This window comes from Garra rufa, chromosome 4 (assembly GCF_049309525.1).
Source record: "Garra rufa chromosome 4, GarRuf1.0, whole genome shotgun sequence".
Lineage (NCBI taxonomy): Eukaryota > Metazoa > Chordata > Actinopteri > Cypriniformes > Cyprinidae > Garra > Garra rufa.
In genome coordinates this window covers 28131195-28152717 of record NC_133364.1, presented here as the reverse complement: position 1 = coordinate 28152717, position 21523 = coordinate 28131195, and the positions used below count along the sequence as shown (strand labels likewise).

The window sequence follows — 21523 nt, the reverse complement described above, 5'->3', positions numbered from 1 at the left end:
TTTTTGATAAGTTAACAGATATATACAACTGTGGCTGTCAGGTGTGGCTTTGTGAGGCTTTGAAGTAAACTGAAGTCTCCTGGTTAATTTTTAAAAAGGAGACCAGCTTTTCAATACGCCCGGCCCTGACTTCATGTTTTAATCATAACTATATCACACACAGAGTAAGATTGTACTTATCTACTCACTTCACTTAGGATAAGAAGTTTGGCCCCAGGAGTTAAAGTTGAGTTTTGATCATTTGGGGATAAATTTGTCATTTCTGTTGTGTTGTGTTCTGTTCTGTTAAGTAAGAAGTGTCCAGTATTACTTCTGGAAGGCCAGTTTTGGTAAACTTTAGGTCTGGCTCTAATTAAACACACCTGAACCAGCCAATCAAGGTCTTCAGGATTACTAGTAACAGTCCCTCTAAGCCCAGTCTTCAAGGTTGGCAAAACAAAGTGTAACACAGAGGTACACTGGCAAGATTTTTTTTTTTCTGTAGAGGATAGATAATAGACTAAATAAACTGCTTTTTGTCAGAAAGCAGCTTATCACTTAATGAATGAACAATCTTGTCAGCTAATCGTCGACGTGTTTGCCATTAAACATTTATTTTGGGTTAATCTATTGGATTTCACTCTGAAAAAGTGCTGTTTAGTCACCGTTTTGCCACAGGTAGTTTATTGCAGTTCTCATTGATTTTTTTTTTATTGTTAGATAGGGTTACACTTTATTTTAAGGTGTCCGTGTTACAGTGTACTTATACATTTAAGTACTGAGTAATATTATTAACTACTTGTACTTACTATATGGTCTAGAGCTAGGATTAGGGTTTGGTTTAGGCACTTGAGTTAATGACTCGGACTCGAGTCGCACTCATGTCGCATTTTTATAGACTTCAGACTTGACTTAAGGAAAACCACTTGTGACTATTTTAGAAGCAACTCAAGTCTTTTATCCTTGGGTACCTGTATAACTGGTATACAAAAGGCAGACTGCATCCACACCCCGACATCCATCTGGACCGCGAGCCATAACAGTAGCTCCATGTGAGGACAACGTCAAAAAAAAAAGCGGCAGATATCTTTCAGCGCTATAGTATTTTTATCTAAAGCCAAACATGCTTTATTCAAGCCCTTTTAGCTCTGCGTGCTTTGCCTCTCTCTGGACACGCGCCAGCGCCAAGTTTAAGAGCTGCAGATGACGTGGTTATTTTAATAACAACAGAAACACGGTGAGCAGCAAAATTACATACTTTCACTAAAACACAGCAGAAAAAAAACAATGCTGCAAATCTAGTTATTTTTCTTAGTATCTATTTAGCTGTCAATAACCTATGACTCTGACTGTTCAAACTAGGCGTGACAAGATGTTTCTAAAATCTACATTTAGCATTATTAATCTGTAGGCTAAGAACATTAAAAAAAATCATGTCATTTAAATTGGGAAAACTGTTGTTAGACGACTAGGATAGAACTTAAACTTTGAAACTGCTGGTTATCTTTCTTTTCTGCTCAAGATGAGAATGTTTTGATTATAGTAGATATTTTTAGTAGATGATGCTTTTTAAGTAAAATATTAAACTATAGATTTGAGAAGGAAAATCCTGATCAGAAACAGTATTTTTTTTTGTTACATGGCCTCACATGCATCTAAATGTAACAATACAATATATGTAAAAATGTATTTTTTATTTTTATTTATTTAATTTTTTAATTTTTATTTTTTTGTCCTGACCTCTGCTTGGAAGAAAATATAGAGGTTTTGTAATATCTGTATCACATATTGTGTCATGGTAGATAGGACTCTTATTATAGAATTTGATTGCAGAAAACTGTTTTTAACATGGTAATGGGTTAAAACATATACGCAACACAGGCTGGATGTACACTGTAAAAAGTTTTCACCAGATTCAACTTAAAAACCTAAGTTCAGCAGCTGCCTTAAAATTTTAAGTTAAATCAGCTTAAAACTACAAGTCATTTTAACTTATTACAATAAAAAATTAGTTGATTTAACTTGTGAGTTGAAATGACTTAAGTTGATTTAACTTAAAGTTTTAAGGCTAAACTTAAGTTTTTAAGTTGAAACTGGTGAAAACTTTTTACAGTGTACATTAACCTTACATTTTAACGTCTTACATAAAAAAAAAAGCAGATCATAGATAATATATTGCCATTAAATTACTTGAGACTTGAGTCGTAAAACCAAAGACTCAAGACTTGACTTAGACTCCAGTGACGAAGACTTCAGACTTGAGTCGGACTCCAGGTTAAAGACTTCAGACTTGAGTCGGACTCCAAGTTAAAGACTTTTGAGCGTCTCTGGTTTAGGTTTACTTGCATGTAATACTTGCATAATTATATTTTATTTTAATAGTAAATTCATGTAAACTGTATAGCAAGGACACCTTAAAACAAAGTGTTAACTTAGATTGTGCCGACTATGCCTAAAATGTTAGACCAGATCTCTATGCCAGGAATATTGAAACCAGCTTCTTTACCAGATACTCTCAGGAGACATCCATCTTGTCTGGTATACAAAACCAGTCGGCCTAGTTTTGTCTAAAACTACAAATCAGTTAACATAAAGCCTTCTCTGACACTCAAGATCATTTAACAAAACTGTGTAAACTAGAAGTTTTCTATCAGCCTGAACGTTTGACAAAGGAAGCTGTGAAATAGCAAAGAGCAAGTTAGGAAATGATGATGAAAAAGAACAGGGTTTATTAAATAATCATATTCAACAAGTGTTTATATAACAGTACAGTAGCAATAAAAAAAATTACTGCTTCACTGCGTCCTGTGACTTTGAAATGGAGACATTTTCTTATCTCTAACTCGTGGAGACAGATATCTCTTGAAACTAAACAATTATAAGATTAAAAAGCAATATAAAGCATATAAGATAAGGAGAATAAGTAATATAAAAATGAATGATCATATGATAATAAATAATATTATGCAATGGGATAATTAACACACATTATTAATAATATACACACAGGTTGCTATTGAGATGGTAAGATAGTGGTTTAAACAGAAATTCAGATTCTGGAAGAAATTAAGTGACATTAAGACTTAAATGTAATTGGTTATCAAGGAAAATATGATCCAGTTGACCATTATGGCACAGAGATTGGTATCTCTCTGTAATAAGAACAAGTCTGTTAGGACTAAGTACACTTTGGTATTAGAAACATTGATTGTGTTTGAGACACTATGTTCTCCATTTGTAAGCATATGTTGCAGATATCACCCAAAATGGTTTCTTCTCAACTGGGTGGCTGTTTGATACTTTTAGAGGCTGTTCTTTTGGTGTGTTCACATGTTTCTTAACCCTAAACAACCCCTCAAAATGCCTGTAACAGCAAACAGTAGGCAGTATTTTTCCCTTCAAGGCTGAGTTTTGTCAGTACCCCATTGGAACTCGGGCCTCAGCCAACTGGAACAAAATATGGAGATGTGTTAGTGGAGTCATGTGGAGCATTATTGACCTTCAAGACCCTAGGCATAGTTGGTCTTTACATATTCCATGCTTCTAGCATGAGTCAAAAAGCATAAGATCAGGACTAAATGAAAGAACAAAGCTCAAACTGAAACCATAGTTTTGTATTTATTCCATCATATAATATTCAGTTAATAATAAATTACAATACAAGTTCATATTTTTGTGCAGAAAACGCAGTAAACACTATTACTTTATTACTGACATAGGTCAGACCTTCAGACCTGTGATGGTTATAAATCATTAAAAACATAACCTGAATAAATGCGCTGAATTAAAAAGAGTGTGATTACCTATTGATTATATAATATGAGAAGAGGAGATTGTAAATCCACATTTCTATAGTAATCATCAGTTCATTAATTCTTCCCAAAAGTTATCAATCAGTACTCGCAGATGCTTTAACCATAAAATCAATTTTGCAACTTCAGAAAATATTACTGTTTGAAAGTTTGGGGTCAGTTAGATTAGAATAGAAATGACTATACAACAGTACTCCTGTTTTTTTTAACATTTTTAATTATGATAAATGTTTACCAATTTAGCATATCAGAATGATTTCTGAAGAATAATGTGACACTGATGACTGGAGTAGCTTTGCCATCACAGCAAAGATGTAAAATAGTTTGAAAATTGTGGTATTATTTGACAATATTCGTTTTTTTTTTTAATGTTTTACAGGTGTTCAATTGATTAAAGCAGCGTTTTAACCTGCAATTCATAAAGTGGCAATATGTTAGTAGAGACCGTTGGGAAATAAATTTTTGCAGCAGGCAGTGCAGTTGGTATGTTGTCGACTCTGGCCTGTATGTTTACAGACATCTGCTCCTTTCCTTTGCAATGCCTTCAGACAGATGGTGGGATGGTGACTTCACAGGGTGGAACTGTGGTCACGGAGTCACACACCTTCTGTTTTTCTGAATTTATGTATGCGTGCATGCATGTTTGTGAAGCTTCTTATTTTCACATCAATAATACATGCTATTCAGTTCATTTAACAGTGTCAGACTTCATTGAGTCACCCCTGGAAATTGTGAAAATAAATATAAACCGAGGATATGTGTGTATAAGGGTGTCTGTTGTTGTAATGTAGAGTCTGTATTGTAAGAATGATTTATTTTTAATTTTTTTTGGAAAAGAAAAATAGATGCACATAAAAATATAATTGTAATTGCCATTAGGATCATTTGTTTCCAGGTGTTGCTTGCTTTGATTTTTTTTTTGAGTTATTTTTGCAGATTTCTTTTAAAGGAGTACTTCAATTCCAGAACAAATTCGCCAGATAATTTACTCACCCTCTTGTTATCCAAGATGTTCATGTCTTTCTTTCTTCAGCTGATTAAAAAAGTGTTTTTTTGAGGAACTCCATGTAGTGGAGTTCTATTGCGCCTCGAGTTTAAACTTCCAAAATGCAGTTTAAATATAGCTTCAAAGGGCGATGATCCCAGGCAAGGAAGAAGGGTCTTATCTAGTAAAACAATTGGTTATTTTCTAAGAAAATTGTCAATTTATATACTTTTTAACCTCAAATGCTCCTCTTGTCTAGCTCTGCGTGAACTCTGTGTATTCCGGTTCATTTTCTTCTCCAACTTAAATCGTCCTACATCTCTGCAGAAGTACCAACCCAGTGTTTACAAAGTAAACGTGCCAAGATGATAAGATGAATGTGTGCTAGATAAGACCCTTCGTCCTCGGCTGGGATCGTTTAGAGCGCTTTGAAAATGCATTTTGGAAGTTCAAACTCGCGTGTAACATTGTAGTCCACTAAATCGCTGTTTTACCTTTTTTTTGCAAAGGGAGTTTGATCATCTTTGCACGTTGACGTTGTAAACAATTGGTCAGTACTTCTGCAGCGATATAGGGCGATTTTGAAGTTGGAGAAGAAAATGACATGGGAGTTTTTTGACATACCCTAACTGTATTGAACCGGAATACACAGAGTTTACGCAAAGCTAGACAAGAGGAGCATTTAAGGTTAAAAAGTATATACATTGACAATTGTTTTAGAAAATAACCAATCGTTTCACTAGATAAGACGCTTCTTCCTCACCTTTAGAACCTTTTGAAGCTGCATTTAAACTGCATTTTGGAAGTTCAAACTCACCGGCACCATAGAAGTCCACTATATTCAGAGAAACCCTAAAATGTTTTCCTCAAAAAACATTATTTCTTATCGACTGAAGAAAGAAAGTCATGAACCTCTTGGAAGACAACCTCTGTAAATTTTTGTTCTGGAAGTGAACTTCTCCTTAATAAATTTAATAGTTAATTGAATCCTATGAAGTTTACTGTATCATATATAAATTTCGATTGAATTTTTACGACTTCGGAATTTAATCTGAAATAAACATGCTTACATGCTTTCTGCTGTCTGGTTGATAGCTTATACTTTTTTTTTTGCAAGTAAAAGGCCTTTTAGTATAATTATAAATGCGTCCCCCTATAGGACATGGGACATATGAAAAGTGTAATAGTTTTTTATAAGGTAAACACAGTAACTTTTATATTGTTGTTAACATTTTAAGATCAACATTTACTGGATCAAAGTAACTTAGATTTACAACTGATGTTTATTGCCAATTTGTCATTATACAAATCTATATAAGGTTGGTCTAAAGGTTCAACAAACATTTCTATTCCAAAAATATATTTCTATTATTTTATTTGTCAGGCTTTACAGGGTTAACATTATTTACTGCAGTGACATTCAAGCATTTTTAAATGTCACCCAAGTGGGGCTACAGTATACCAGACTGCTGCTAATGCCACAAACAAATCATTTATTTGCAATTACTCTGCTGACCACAGGAGGTGCTGTTGGCTTGTTTTATGCGTTCCTCTTCTGATCTGCTCCTCTTTGCGTGTCCTTGTTTTGTGATGAGTGAAAGTTCTGTTAAGGGACTCTCACAACTGGAGAGATTAACACTGCCTTATTACAACCCCCCCCCCACATACACACACACACACACACACACACACACACACACACACACACACACACACTTTGAAAGCCTCGTGAGTACTTTCATTCCTGAGCAGAAGGCTGTTATGTGAAAGCACAATGAGTTTGTCCACCATTTGGAGGTCATTCAGACCTAAACTCTACAGACTTCTGCACTTTCTTGCCCTACCTCGGGAGTCATACTCCATCTTGGCTTCTTTTCCGCTGTGACCTGTCAGACAGCAGACAGTGATGAGCGTCTAGGATGAGCGTAGACGACCAGTGGCGTTTTAGACTGTACTAATGCAGTGGGCGGCCTGGAAGCTGGACAGCCGTTCGCTAAACTGCAGCACTGCAAATATTCCCAGCAGCCCACTGGTCCTGTCAGCCAGAGCTCGCAGTACTCTTTAAGGTTAGACCCATGTTGCCAAGGAGACGGAGCAGCACTGTGTGTGTGTGTGTAGTTCTGTGATACCCTTTCTCTGCTCAACCTGTGACTTGCCTGTCAGAGCTGTGGTTTGACTCGTTCACAGCGGTTACTTAATAATTCTACACTTGCGTTGCCCTTTGCACCAGGAAAATGATTCTGATGTTCAGAGGAGAAACTGATTTGTGTGTTTGATATGGTAAATAATAACCTGTTTACGGTTTTTATACATTGTCATAACCTGTGCAAACATGCTGTCAAACAAGTTATCAAATTCAAACGGAAGGTTTATTTCATTTAAATGTACCAGTTTTATTGTTTACTGAAACTGTAATTAAAACTAATTGTTAACTGACATAACATGTAAGTAAATGAATAAAAAACAAACGTATTTTAAGTTTATCTTGAAGTACTAAAATACAATAGAAACATAAGCAATGTGCCTAATTTTTAATGTAAAACAAATTATATTGTAAAAACTTGACATAAAAAATGTAAAAATAAATAAAACCTAATTAAAATGACAAACTCACAGCAAAGTATTACACTTTTTTTTAACAAAAAATAAAAACTAATTCAAAATATTAATAAAAAACTATAGTAGCATATCTACAGTACTAAAACAACAATGACATAGTGAAATAACAGTAAAATGTGTATATATAATTGGTAATTGAACCTTCCGCAAAACAGCTTGATTGACAGGCGATCTGACCAATCATAACGCCGATATCACACGGGCAGCCAGCAAGAGCAATATAACACTGATAAGTGCTGATTTTGTCCCAATCTATCACAAGCTTAAATGTGATTTTTATGCAACAGTTCAGTAAAAAAATAATTTGATATTGTTATATTTTAAACACAATATTATGTGTTTTTACTCAATTTTGCAGAGAACATGTTACCTTTGAAGCCATGGCAGAATTGTTGCGCATCTCTGTGCAACACAGCAGTGTTTACAGTTGTGGCCAAAATTTTTGAGAATTACATAAATATTGGAAATTGGAAAAGTTGCTGCTTAAGTTTTTATAATAGCAATTTGCATATACTCCAGAATGTTATGAAGAGTTATCAGATGAATTCCATTTTCCTTCTTTGCCATGAAAATTAACTTAATCCTGAAAAAATCTTTCCACTGCATTTCATTGCTGTCATTAAAGGACCTGCTGAGATCATTTCAGTAATCGTCTTGTTAACTCAGGTGAGAATGTTGACGAGCACAAGGCTGGAGATCATTATGTCAGGCTGATTGGGTTAGAATGGCAGACTTGACATGTTAAAAGGAGGGTGATGCTTGAAATCATTGTTCTTCCATTGTTAACCATGGTGACCTGCAAAGAAACGCGTGCAGCCATCATTGTGTTGCATAAAAATGGCTTCACAGGCAAGGATATTGTGGCTACTAAGATTGCAGCTAAATCAACAATTTATAGGATCATCAAGAACTTCAAGGAAAGAGGTTCAATTCTGGTTAAGAAGGCTTCAGGGCATCCAAGAAAGTCCAGCAAGCGCCAGGATCGTCTCCTAAAGAGGATTGAGCTGCGGGATCGGAGTGCCACCAGTGCAGAGCTTGCTCAGGAATGGCAGCAGGCAGGTGTGAGCGCATCTGCACGCACAGTGAGGCCAAGACTTTTGGAAGATGGCCACTTCTCTCCAAAAAAAAAAAAAAAAACATCAGGGACGGATTGATCTTCTGCAAAAAGTATGGCGAATGGACTGCTGAGGACTGGGGCAAAGTCATATTCTCCGATGCAGCCTCTTTCCGATTGTTTGGGGCATCTGGAAAAAGGCTTGTCCGGAGAAGAAAAGGTAAGCGCTACCATCGGTCCTGTGTCATGCCAACAGTAAAGCATCCTGAGACCATTCATGTGTGGGGTTGCTTCTCATCCAAGGGAGTGGGCTCACTCACAATTTTGCCCAAAAACACAGCCAGGAATAAAGAATGGTACCAAAACACCCTCCAACAGCAACTTCTTCCAACAATCCAACAACAGTTTGGTGAAGAACAATGCATTTTCCAGCACGATGGAGCACCGTGCCATAAGGCAAAAGTGATAACTAAGTGGCTCGGGGACCAAAACGTTGAAATTTTGGGTCCATGGCCTGGAAACTCCCCAGATCTTAATCCCACTGAGAACTTGTGTTCAATCCTCATGAGGCGGGTGGACAAACAAAAACCCACTAATTCTGACAAACTCCAAGAAGTGATTATGAAAGAATGGGTTGCTATCAGTCAGGATTTGGCCTAGAAGTTGATTGAGAGCATGCCCAGTCGAATTGCAGAGGTCCTAAAAAAAAAGGGCCAACACTGCAAATACTGACTCTTTGCATAAATGTCATGTAATTGTTGATAAAAGGCTTTGAAACATATGAAGTGCTTGTAATTATATTTCAGTACATCACAGAAACAACTGAAACAAAGATCTAAAAGCAGTTTAGCAGCAAACTTTGTGAAAACTAATATTTGTGTCATTCTTAAAACTTTTGGCCACGACTGTAGTTTCTGAATGAATCCGCGTTTTGAACAAAACATGATTCAAAAGCCCATTTATAAAGAGAGCTATTTACTTCATTCCTAAATGAATCAGCCGTTTGTACTTTCTCATTTAACACAAAAATAGCTTTAAATAATCTTTTGTGGGTATTTGTACAGTCAAAATGTTTTGCAATTTAATCGAAACATGTAATTAATTCGATACAAATTTTTAATCGACTGACATCCCTAGTTTTAAGTCAGTTAAAAAAGACAATTGGTTCACGTGTCATTGATCAAATAAGGCAATACACTGATCTGTCACGACACCAAGCCACGAAGCAGTATTTATTGTTTGAATTTCTTAAACAATGACAACATTTTAAAGCTGAGACCTTGTTTCATACCAGAAATGGTCCTGCTCTGTCTTGTCTGTCGGCGCGTTGTCAGTTTTTGCGCGTTGTATTTTTCACTGCGTTATAACATGATGTGTAGTGTGAGAGTGGCATTGTTTGTCGACCATAACAACAGTTACTAGGAGGGTGTTTTTTTTTTTTTTGTAAACGGTCAATTGTCAGTGCAAAATGGGGCATGCACAAATTATTATTTTCATTATCAGTAGTATTATTATTTTCAGCATCTACAGCATGTCTGTGTGAATTGATCTTTAAAATGTTCTTACATAGAATTGTTCTGTACTGTAATGAAAATCATGAGACGAGAGGCTTGTAAATTGAGGTCCAAAAAACATTTGTAACCAAATCAAAAATAGCAAATGAAAATGTGCCAGAATATGCTATATGAAATTGTTTAACTAAATGGATAACACTTTACAATAAGGTTCATTAGTTAACATTAGTTAACTAGATTAGTAAACATGAACTAAGAATGAGCAATACTTCTACTGCATTTATTCATCTTAATGTTCATTTCAGCATTTAGTAATGCATTTTTAAAATCACACGTTGTGTTTGTTAACGTTGAGCTAGTCTCGCGTAGCCAGACCTTCAGACTGATGGCTGAAGGTCTGGAATTCATGGCAGCTTTCATTGGCCAAGGCCCGTTTTAGGGCCGTTTGACCGACATATCAAACAACCAATCACAGTTCGTTTCGTTCATCATCACGTTTCGGTGCGTGGAAATGCCCCCACAACAACAGACTGGCGTGCAACAAGTCAATCATTGAAATAACCAGCACTGAAAGTTAAATAAAAGGAGGAGAACAAGCAGTAAGTCAGTAATTTGTTTGCGAACGTCGCAAATGTGTATAACAACAATGGCGTCTGCATAAGCACATTTTAGCAAAACGCCGAGTAAATCAGTCTGCACTTTGTTTCCCGGCGGACCGAAAATAAACGCGACACTCGCGTCTCCCGGAAATCCGATCAAATTCAACTAATCAGATGACGACTTCGACATTCCTGAAGTGTTTCCAGTTAAGTGTACCATATGCATCAGACGTTTAGCCAATGTTACGTGGGCGTGACGTCTGAGGCTAAGACTAACGTCGAACTAACATGAACAACAATGAACAACTATTTTTATTAACTAACATTAACAAAGATTAATAGTGTAATATATGTCAAAAATCTAAAGTGGATCCCACTTTCAAAAGTGTTAGACCTAACACCCTGACAAAGGCCTGTTTAGGCTGATACATGTTGGTGTCTTTTTATTATGTAGCCCTGTCTTAGAATAAAGGATTTTTACTTTGCTTACTATGTGAGTGCCTGGATGTGTTTTTTTTTTTTTTTTGCAATGGGATCCACTTTTCGTTTTTGATATTTCGTTCCCTCTCTGGAGCACACATAGTTTTGCCTGAGATTACCTGATGTGCCCCTGGTCAAGATTTTTTCTGTGTGATAAATGTATTGTTCATTGTTTGTTCATGTTAGTTAATACATTAACTAATGTTAACAAATGACACCTTATTGTAAAGTGTTACCACTAAATGATTTTTTTATACTAGTTAAACATGTTTATAAAGCTCTTACCTTTCATGATTTGGTATTATTTATTTATTTATTTATTTATTTATTTATTTATTTATTTATTTATGTTCTATACAGTTAGTGTTCAAATTTCTTTTCACTTTTAATTTATTTATTTGTTTACTGTTTTATTTACTTTTTACAAATGTATTGACTGTTTAAAATATGTCCATATGTCCAGTAAATGCAAAAAAAATTGTCTTGTTTTTTTTTTTCTGCATCTTATGACATTTCTGTGTGACAACTCCCAGAAACTGCAGTGTGTTTGTTTTAAGCTCTTTAAAAATGTTTTTTTTGAACGTAAGAATGCATTCTGTATATATGCCCCCAAAACTGGCAGAATTCTAACCTCACTTTCATTGAAGATTTCCATATGTAGAGTGAATCTTTCTATACTCTTGTCTATTTTACTGTCTCTTCCTCCATTTTTTCTCTTTGTCTTTCACTCTTATTCTTCTTCTCTGTCTCTTTCTTATTTTCTTTTGTCTTTTGGCTCTTTGCAGAGGAAGAGGTGGAAAATTTCAATGTTTCCAGCTTGCAGGAAGAGGTGTTGCGGAACATCGAGGCTGACAGCTTCTGGTGCATGAGCAAGCTCCTGGACGGGATTCAGGTAAATTGATTCCCTATCTGCCAGCGTGCGGGCCTGATACATTCACTCTGTGTGTGTGTGTGTGTGTGTGTGTGTGTGAGAGAGAGTAGAGCACCGCTGGGAAAGAGACGAATGTGTCGCGGCGAGATTCCCCTGCGTGTAGGTGCCCCGTCCCGTTTCCTCTCCATGCCTTTCCTCGCTCGGCCTGTCCAGGAATAAAATCCATGATGAATATTCTCACTCTGCACCACAGGCAGGACGTAACCTCCTTATCCAAAGGGCCCGGCGGTGCTCGAATTGTCATGGGAAAGCAAAGCGACCCCCCGCCCCACATTCACTTTGTCTTGCCTGCCTCGTCTCTAATTGATTTAAGGCCATAAAACACCCGTGCTGTTTACGCAGCAGAGACGGGGACACACGTTACGGTATAAAGCTAGGTGGTTGCAGTCCTCATCCCCATATTTCCACAGTGCTCTCCCTCGGAAGACAGCAAAAGATTCCCGTGCGGCCTGGTCTGTCACTTTTTTCCTCCTTGTTGATAAAAGACTCTGTAATTGGGTGTTTCTGCAACTATGGGCACTTTTGGCCCATTGGTGAACTTAGAAATTAAACTCACTTACAACACATTTCTCACTTAACTGGTTAATTTGTTTTGTCTGCTAACAGTGTCCAGCAGTAGGAGAAGAGGAAAATTAGTTGTTTTTGCCCTTGTTATCCAAACCGTTTAGCAAATGCAATATCCACATTCTTGAACATTTGAACTTTTTGAAAGATATTTTATGGCTTTTTTGCCAAAGGAAATTCTAGAATTTGATTCGAATTTGTGTTTCAAATCTTAGTGACCTGTGTCTGTAGGCAGCATTTTAAGCCATCATTGATAGGCTCTCAACTTGAACGTTGGTGAAGAAGCCAGTCCCAAAATGCATTGTAAGCCAGTCCCAAAATGCACTATGCAATGAGCTTAGTGTACGAAAAATCCATTGTTTCAGAATTATTTATTGTGCATAAATATACATTAGATCCCTATGATTTCTGCATTGTGGAAAACACAGATGAAATTGTGGAATCCACTCATAAGAATGGAATTTACTGTGTAACATGGAATGTCAGTGAATTTGCCAAATTTTGGATGAATGAATTAAAAGAGGGTCAGAACTGCTCTGAGAGTCACTTTATGAACGTTTCACCGTTTAATTTGATAAAAACTATCATCATATTATATACAAACAGAAACTTAAAGTTCTTCACAGCATCCCTTCAAAATTAATGTTCAGTTCAACTTGAAGAAACTGACAGAAATATATTACTTAATGTAATGACAATACTACTACTACTACTACTAATAATAATAAAATTATTATTTAAACATTATTTTTTAAGGAATATTTACAATATCCCCCCCCCCAGATTATTTACTAGACAACTGTATATACACAACACAGTATTTTTAGAGGGTTAATTAGAGATGATTTTGAATATTAAAATTTAATGAAACCATTACAATGGAATGTTAATGGAAAACATAGAATTTGGTGAAAAAAAATTGTAAAAAAATGATTTTTTTTGGAAAAAAAGGGGCCTTGTTAATTTGCTGTTAAAATAATAATTTAAAAGGGTACATTTCATGATTAAAATTAATTAGACATGTTTTTAATATTTATTCATTTAACCATTAAAACAGTCTAGAAAAATTTAAATGGAGAAAAAAAAATAATTTGAGGAAAGACAAAATGGATTTCATAGGGCCCTAAAATATTCATGAGAAGTGCTAATAACATAAAAAAGCCAGTTTTACCCAAAATGTGTGTTATGTACATTAATGCGTATTGCATTGTTTACTTTACTTTGTTTAGTTTGTATACTGCTGCCTTTGTAGAGTGTTTCAAATCCGTCACTTGAGTGACCTTTACAGTTAGGATGCTACCTTAAAGCCCCAATGCACTTAAAAAAAATGAACCATAAATGAGTTGAAAATATAGGTATATCAGATATGGGAAAAAAATCCCTGCTCTCATCAGCATTCAAGATTGTGGGTACCCACACTGCGAAAACAAGAAGCATCAGGAAGCAGTGAGTGTGCATCTTTAGCTGAGATATCGTGAACATACAGAACAATGGAATCTCCGATAATCACAGCACCTCGATCTGTCTCACCTCATGGGGCGAAGAAGCAGTTCCGAGTGGAGATCTGAAAGACCCGGAAATTTTGACATTTGAAAATTTGAAGGTCGTAGTCTGGAAAAGGAAGCGCAAAAAAAAAAAGTCTAATGAAGGTAAAAAGAAAAAAAATGAAGACAGTTGTAATATGACCTCCATATAACAAAAGAGGTTAAAAAATGATTAAATAAAAATAAAATTCAACCCTTGAGACACCAAAGTGCCCACAATTGAAGAAAAACCCAATTACAGCAACGTGTTTGAAGTGCGTATAGACAGAAATGTAGTCTCACGCACTGGCTTTAGACGATTGTCTCTTCACACATAAAGAGCATTTGTATGCAGCGAATCAACCCTCCTCACTGGTATTAGATTGAAATGCTCTCCAGGCCCTCCAAAGCTTTTGTGGTATTTTGTCTCTAATTACTGCGGTAATTTGTGTGTACAAAGCAGATTCTCTTAGGTGCTAATGATTTTTCTCCACCCTTTGTTTTCCTTACACCTTCACACCACGGCAGCTGATAGCTCTGAACACTTCCTCGCAAGTTGTTAGCGTCGGCAGCCCGTGCTCTCTGCGTGTGCGTGTCGGTGTTTTAGAGTGGTTGTTAACTCGGAGTGCAGTTTTAGCGTGATTTTATAGTCTCAGCCGTGCGTAATTGTGTTCGGAGAGCGCTTATGTTTAGAAGCGTAGGGTAGAAAAAGTTGTTAATTACAAGTATTGTATTTCCCTCCTGTGTTTGACAATAGAGAGTGATATCATTGCTATTGTAATATATAATTATTTTAGATGACACTTTATGATGTATATTCAGAAATAAGTATAAAAGGGGTTTTGTTTGTGCGTCAACCTTTGTTAAAGAATATTCAAAGCTAAATACAAACACAGCTTTGTGAACAGTTTCTTTGGCATGCTGATGATAACCAGAGATAAAACAAACACATTGTCTTCACTGTAATGCATTTGCAAGTATGACTAGTAGGTGTTCTTCCGTGCACAATTATATCTTACTTGAGCTGTGAAGTTGTATAATTACGACTCTTAGTGTTGGGACTATTATTCTAGATGGATAAATTTTGGTTTTACAGTAATTCCTATAATTTAGTCAATTTAAATAGTACTTGTGATTTTATTGCACTAGTATATAATGGGTTAGTTCAGGCCAAAATGAAAACCCTCATGTGGTTCCAAAGCTGTAAGACCTTCACTCATCTTCAGAACACACATTAGACCCTGCATAGAATGCAACACAACTGACACATTAAAGCAGGGCTCTGTTATTTGCGACTGAAAACTATCGTGTGCGATTATGAAAAAAATATTTAAGAGCACAGAGGCAACTGACTCAATCAGCATATTTGTGTTTCCGCTGAGGGAAGCTTCAATGGTTTCTACGTGTTTTTGCAACGGCGAGTAATGTATCACAGACATATCTGACCAATACTTCCGTAAACAAAGTGTAGAGAGAGTGCTAAGATGAGTGACATATTTGAATGATTTTTAAGTTTGTAAATGAGATATTGATTTAATACAACGGTTAAATAAACAACAAGTTAATATTAAGTGACTGGCATTGTCTGACTATAACACTATTGCCTGATTTTGCTCTATGTCGTCGTCAAAAATAGCTTGAAACGAGTCACAACTGAGCTACTGCCCATCTTCATTCAAACACAGCTGTGTTTTGTTTTATGAATAAACGTGGTTTTTAAACAAATCTAGCAAGTCAATGATTCAATTACCCATTCACAAAGACAGTCACTTGCTTTATTCCTGAATGAATCAGCCGTTTAAACAAATCAAATGAATTAATGATTCAGTAATTAAATCAGTGCCTTGCCGCCACCTACTGGCAGTTTTAGTTTCATTTAAGTATCTTTTCAGTTATTTAAATAATTTAACATTTCTATATTTAAAATTTTTGATTTAAAACATTAATCTCAACATGAATTTATGATTTTGATTGCACGCATGCCACCTCTGAGCCTCATTAAACATGCAAATACACCTACAAGCCACTTTTGTGTTCTTCTGTGCCACCTCTATCGTACAAATTAATTTTGTTGCTAACTTATTCTTATTCTAGTTGTTCTTATTCTGTTGTTTTAATTAGACATTTTAAAAAGCTAAAAATTTGAAATGCTTTTTGCAAATTTAGAAAAATGCCATTACAAAAGTAAACACAATATTCCCCTTTAATTCACTGTAAGGAGTCAAATATCACCTCGTAATGGGAAGGCTACTTTTTGGTCAGATTTTTTGATTATTGATTAGAAGGTGCTCCTAAAATTTTGATTGTGCTCCTAAATTTTTAAAGTTTGGAGCAGAAGTGGAATAAGAAATAACGACTTGGTTCTTCGTCAGAACGCCGGCTCCTGCGTTAGCAGCACCACATGTATGCGTGAATGCGGGTCGAAGACTGACACGAAAGAGAAGAAATGGTTGAATGAAGTTGTTATTTTTGTTCTTTGTGCACAAAAAGTATTCTCGTAGCTTCATAAATCTGCAGTTGAACCACTGATGTCACATGGACTATTTTATCAATGTCCTTACTACCTTTTTAGGCCTTGAACATGTCAGTTGTGTTGCTGTCTATCCAGGGTCAAAAAGCTCTTGGATCTTAATTTGTGTTCCAAAGATGAACTTACAGGTTTGGAACGACATAAGGGTGAATAATTAATGACAGAATTGTCTATCCCTTTAGCATAATGTGTTACTATTTTTAGTATTCTGGCTTCACTTCCAAAATGTATGCAACCTTTTTCATGTGTGGTCACATGTTTGTCTGTAACACCCAATATTTGTGAATTTTTAAATTAAAATTTTTAGTTTAGTGACATAACAAACTGCCAGATTTAAGCCCATTTTCATCTGTCACAAAGAAATGCTGTTTTTTTAAACACATAATGTACAAAAATGTTTGTTGTATGTCACAAACACCCAACTGAGCAAAGAACAAACACATTAAAGACATTGAAATTATTATAAAGTATATTAGATTAAATTATTACATTATTAAAAACTGCAATTATATAAACAATGATAATTATTTAACAAAAAAATAAGTGCATAAACGTGTTTTTGTTTTATTGTTTTTCAAACACATTTAGGTGAGGATATTTAATTATTTTAAACTTGCATTGAACTAGCAACATTTCTTTAAAAAATAATGAGTCATGAACAGGATATGAAAAACAATGCTTGTTTGTTTCGGCAGAAAGTTCATATTTAAACATACATTTAAGTCGAAAAGAGGATAGTGTGCATATTTGGGAGGGTTTTTGTGATCATGCAGCTATGAGCCAGCAGTTGTCCTCCTCTGCAGTCTGTTCTCTTTAAAGTCAAACTAAATGCTTGCTTGAAGGGTTATGACTTATTAATAGGAAGACCTTAAGCCCCTGGAAAAATAACTGCGTTGTTTGTCCCTTGCTAGCTGAGCTGGTTGCTGTGTGTACACGTGTGGATCCATTAGGAGCAAATCCATCTGTATTCTCAGCCCTGAAGAGGGGAAATGAGAAATGGGTGTTAAAGCAGGCAGCTCACTGCAGAAGCCATTATCTGTGATGTCCAACCCTCAGGCCAGGACACCACAAAGCAGCTTCTGCCTCAGGACTGTGGGAGTTTGTCTCTGTTCCTCTCGTATTGCATATCAACACGGTCGTCCTGAAGGACCACCGCAGCCTGCGTTTCTTCTCAAAACAATTCTCTCATTCAAAAGCAAATCACAGCGTTTATTGGCCTAACCGTATTAGCTTAAATTTGCGACAGTAATTTAGAAAAAATGAGGCTGCCAGTTGCAGGGAGTCAGGAAAATTATGTATGTGATCAAAAAGATTCACTAAATTGTCCACTTGAATCAGACTTGCTCAGTCTGTGTTGTTTCTGAGTTTTTAAGCCTCACTTAACCACAGATTGTTTTTGATTTTAACCAGGAACCTTTATCATTGGTCAAAATATTATTGATATATTATTTATTGTACTCTGGTTTCGCTGTAATTGTAATTGTTTTGATATAAATTGTCATTTTAAAGTGATTTCAAGGAAATGCAAGGATCTGACGGATATTATTTGGGTTGATTCGTCATTTTATTTGTTTTTTTGGGTGGAATTGTCACTGGGTTATTTGGGTTATTTTAATGTCACTGTTTTGACATTAAAATAATAGACGTGATTTGTGCACATCTGATGTGTGTGTGTGTGTGTGTTTTTATTTATTTTTATTTTTTTATCATATTTAAGTACAAATAGAGTCAGACCAAAATTTATTCAGACACCTTCAACATTTCTCACATTATCACAGTTTATTTGCTGTAGTATAGAAAATGCTAATAAAATATGACAAGTTAAACTGTTTCAGAACAAATTAATCTTGATAATTGCAAATGACTTACAGTCAAACCAAAAATTTAATCAGACACCTTCAACATTTCTCACATTATCACAGTTTATTTGCTGTAGTTTAGAAAATGCTAATAAAACATGACAAGTTAAACTGTGTCAGAACAAATTCATCTTGATAATGGCAGGTAACGTTCATAGAAAGGTGTGTAACTAAACATGGTCACACTGTAAAAAGTTTTCACCATAAATGAACTATAGTGTCCTGCACCCACTACACTGTAAAACGTTCACCAGTTTCAACTTAAAAACTTAAGTTTAGCAGCTGCCTTAAAATTTTAAGTTAAATCAACTTAACTCACAAGTTAAATCAACTTATTTTTATTCTAATAAGTTAAAATGACTTGCAGTTTTAAGCTGATTTAACTTAAAAACTTAAGGCAGCTGTTGAACTTAGGTTTTTAAGTTAAATCTGGTGAAAACTTCTTACAGTGTAGTAAAAGAAAATCAAAAATGATATCTGGTGTGTGAATAATTTTCGGTTTGACTGTATATTATGCTATAGTAAGCTATTAGTTGTATAGTTTTACATGTATATATCTCTAAAGACAACGGACTGTCTTCAGAAAAGTTTGGTAACACTTTATACACTATAAAAAGTTTTCACCAGATCCAACTTAAAAACCTACGTTCTGCAGCTGCCTTAAAAATTTTTTAAGTTAAATCAGCTTAAAACCACAAGTCATTTTAACTTATTACAATAAAAATTAGTTGATTTAACTTGTGAGTTGAAATGACTTAAGTTCGTTTAACTTAAAATTTTAAGGCAGCTGCTAAACTGAAGTTTTTAAGTTGAAACTGGTGAAAACTTTTTACAGTGTAATGCATTACAAAAATAGTTTGACTATAAATGCGTTAATTATTCCTTTTAATGCACCTTATAATGCATTGTGTGATCTCATGAATAAATGTATTCAATATATTCATTGTTACACCTTTAGAAAGTATAATGCATTAAAACAAACCTTCAAATAGTGTAATGCATTTTAACTTTGGTTAAAGTTATTTATGAAAAATATATAATGCATTACAACATACATTGCGAATAACTTATAATGCATTATACATTAGGACTTGGTGTTTCAAAAAGTTTCTGTTGCCTTTTTATTCTACCTTCATAAAATGCCTTTTACAGTTGTTGCACAGCATTGTACAGGTTGTTCAAAAAGTCATTTTTACAGTCATTTTACAGTTTTGGATGCTACCCTGGTCATTAATGTTGTTTTAAAACTAGCTGCTACTATATCAGAATTTTTCAAAACCATTTTAACTGCTGATTCCATTTAATTTTTAGAAGAATTTAAAAGCTATGAATGAGTATTATTAGGTTAACAAATCTAATGAGACTAAGCAAATTACACTGTTAGAGATGGTGAAAAGTTGACTTTTGACTTATTTTATTTTTAACTGTCAATGTAAGTATTCTTTAAAAAAAGAATGCCATTTCTTTATTGCACAAATAATAATAACTTCAGAAGCCACTGGCTCTCTAGCAATTTTTAAAAGTCTGTAGCCTCTCTCAACAGTCCATCCCACACAAAACAGCAGACCGTAATACGCACCGTCTCCTAGTGTAGGAAATTAACGAGGACAGCTGATGTGTAAACACACACACTGAGCAGCAGCTGAAGGAGGAGACCTTTGGACTCCAGTCAGTCATGGTGTGGGGAAGGAGACGAAGCCTGTCTGAGACGAAGTAGATCTGAGACTTCCTGTCAGCAAGAACGTAATTTACTCGCCTCTCACGGTGAACGCTGAGGTGTTTAGTGTGTTGTGTAGAGGTTAATAGTCGACACATGACCTTCTGACTGTGGAGCTTTGGGTGCAGTGATGTTTTGGAAACCATTACACCAATGAAATTTGAAAGATAAACCCACCTCTAGGAAACCGCTTTTGGAAAGGAGAAGTTACTTTGTAAACTTTTTATTTTGTTGTCCTTTGATAGTTTGTTCATTACCAATATTAAAGGGAGTATTAAGACTTGTATGGCTTTTTTGAGGCAAACATTTCAGGATTTTTCTCCACATAGTGGACTGAAATGGTGCCTTGAACCTGGACTTGAACAAAATGCAGTTTAAATGCAGCTTCAAAGGGCTCTAAATGATCCCAGCCGAGGAAGATGGGTCTTATCTAGCCAAACGATCTGTTATTTTCTAGAAAAAATGTACAATTTATATACTTTTTAACCTCAAATGTTCATCTTGTCTAGCTCTGTGTGAACTCCGGGTCAATACATTTAGTTAAACTCCCATCTCATTTTCTCCTCCAACTTCAAAATCGTCCTTCATCGCTGCAGAAGTACCAACCCAGTGTTTACAAAGTTAACGCGAAAGGAGGGTCAAATGCCCTCTACAAAAAAAAAAAAAAGGTAAAACAGCGATGTAGGACCATTTTGAATTTGAAGGAGAAAATTAAATGGGAGTTTTTTGACATACCCTAACTGTTTTCAAATTATTTTGAGTCATACGTTTTAGGACTCTCAACCAATGGTGTGAGTTTGGCACTTTGCCTAACCAGTGGCACATAAGGAGTGTTCAAGAAACCTATTTGAAAGCAGTCATTATTTTTGCAGTTCCATTTGGTGACGCTGGTGGTGCAGAAATGGCACACTTCAGCTTTAAAGCCAGTGTATGACAGATGACAGCAGGACTCACGGGAAAAACACTGGCAGAGAGACAGCTGTTATAAGACGCAGTGACCACTCAGTCATACTGCCCCTCATATGCTTTTATATACAGAAACTCAAATTTAAGATCAGCTTACTGTTACCAGATGCTCCTTGAACATAGCGGATCTTGTGCAGGTTGGCTGTGTTTTTGTGCTGACACGCATGCTGGCACAACAGCCGTGCTTTGACACTGGAGGCCATATGTCAGACTACAACTTGTTGGACAGATTGCTTGGTCTGGGTCCCATGTTTGTGTGATTAAAGGCACAATTTATATACACTTGATACACTCTCAGAAATAGGCACAAAAGCTGTGGTAACCTTGGGGGAAAAAAGTATTAGTGCACATATTAGTAATTAAATGGCACATTTTAGTGCTTTTTAAACCG

General features: G+C 35.6%; 1 protein-coding gene across 1 annotated transcript in view; it reads left to right on the top strand.

Annotated features, from left to right (window-relative positions):
• The window catches only part of tbc1d22a (TBC1 domain family, member 22a), a 178075-nt gene that overhangs the window by 71332 nt on the left and 85220 nt on the right, over positions 1-21523 (top strand). Inside the window, exon 9 of the mRNA XM_073837817.1 lies at positions 11828-11934. Coding sequence (XP_073693918.1) covers positions 11828-11934 — 107 coding nt within the window. The remainder of the gene's footprint in view (positions 1-11827; positions 11935-21523) is intronic.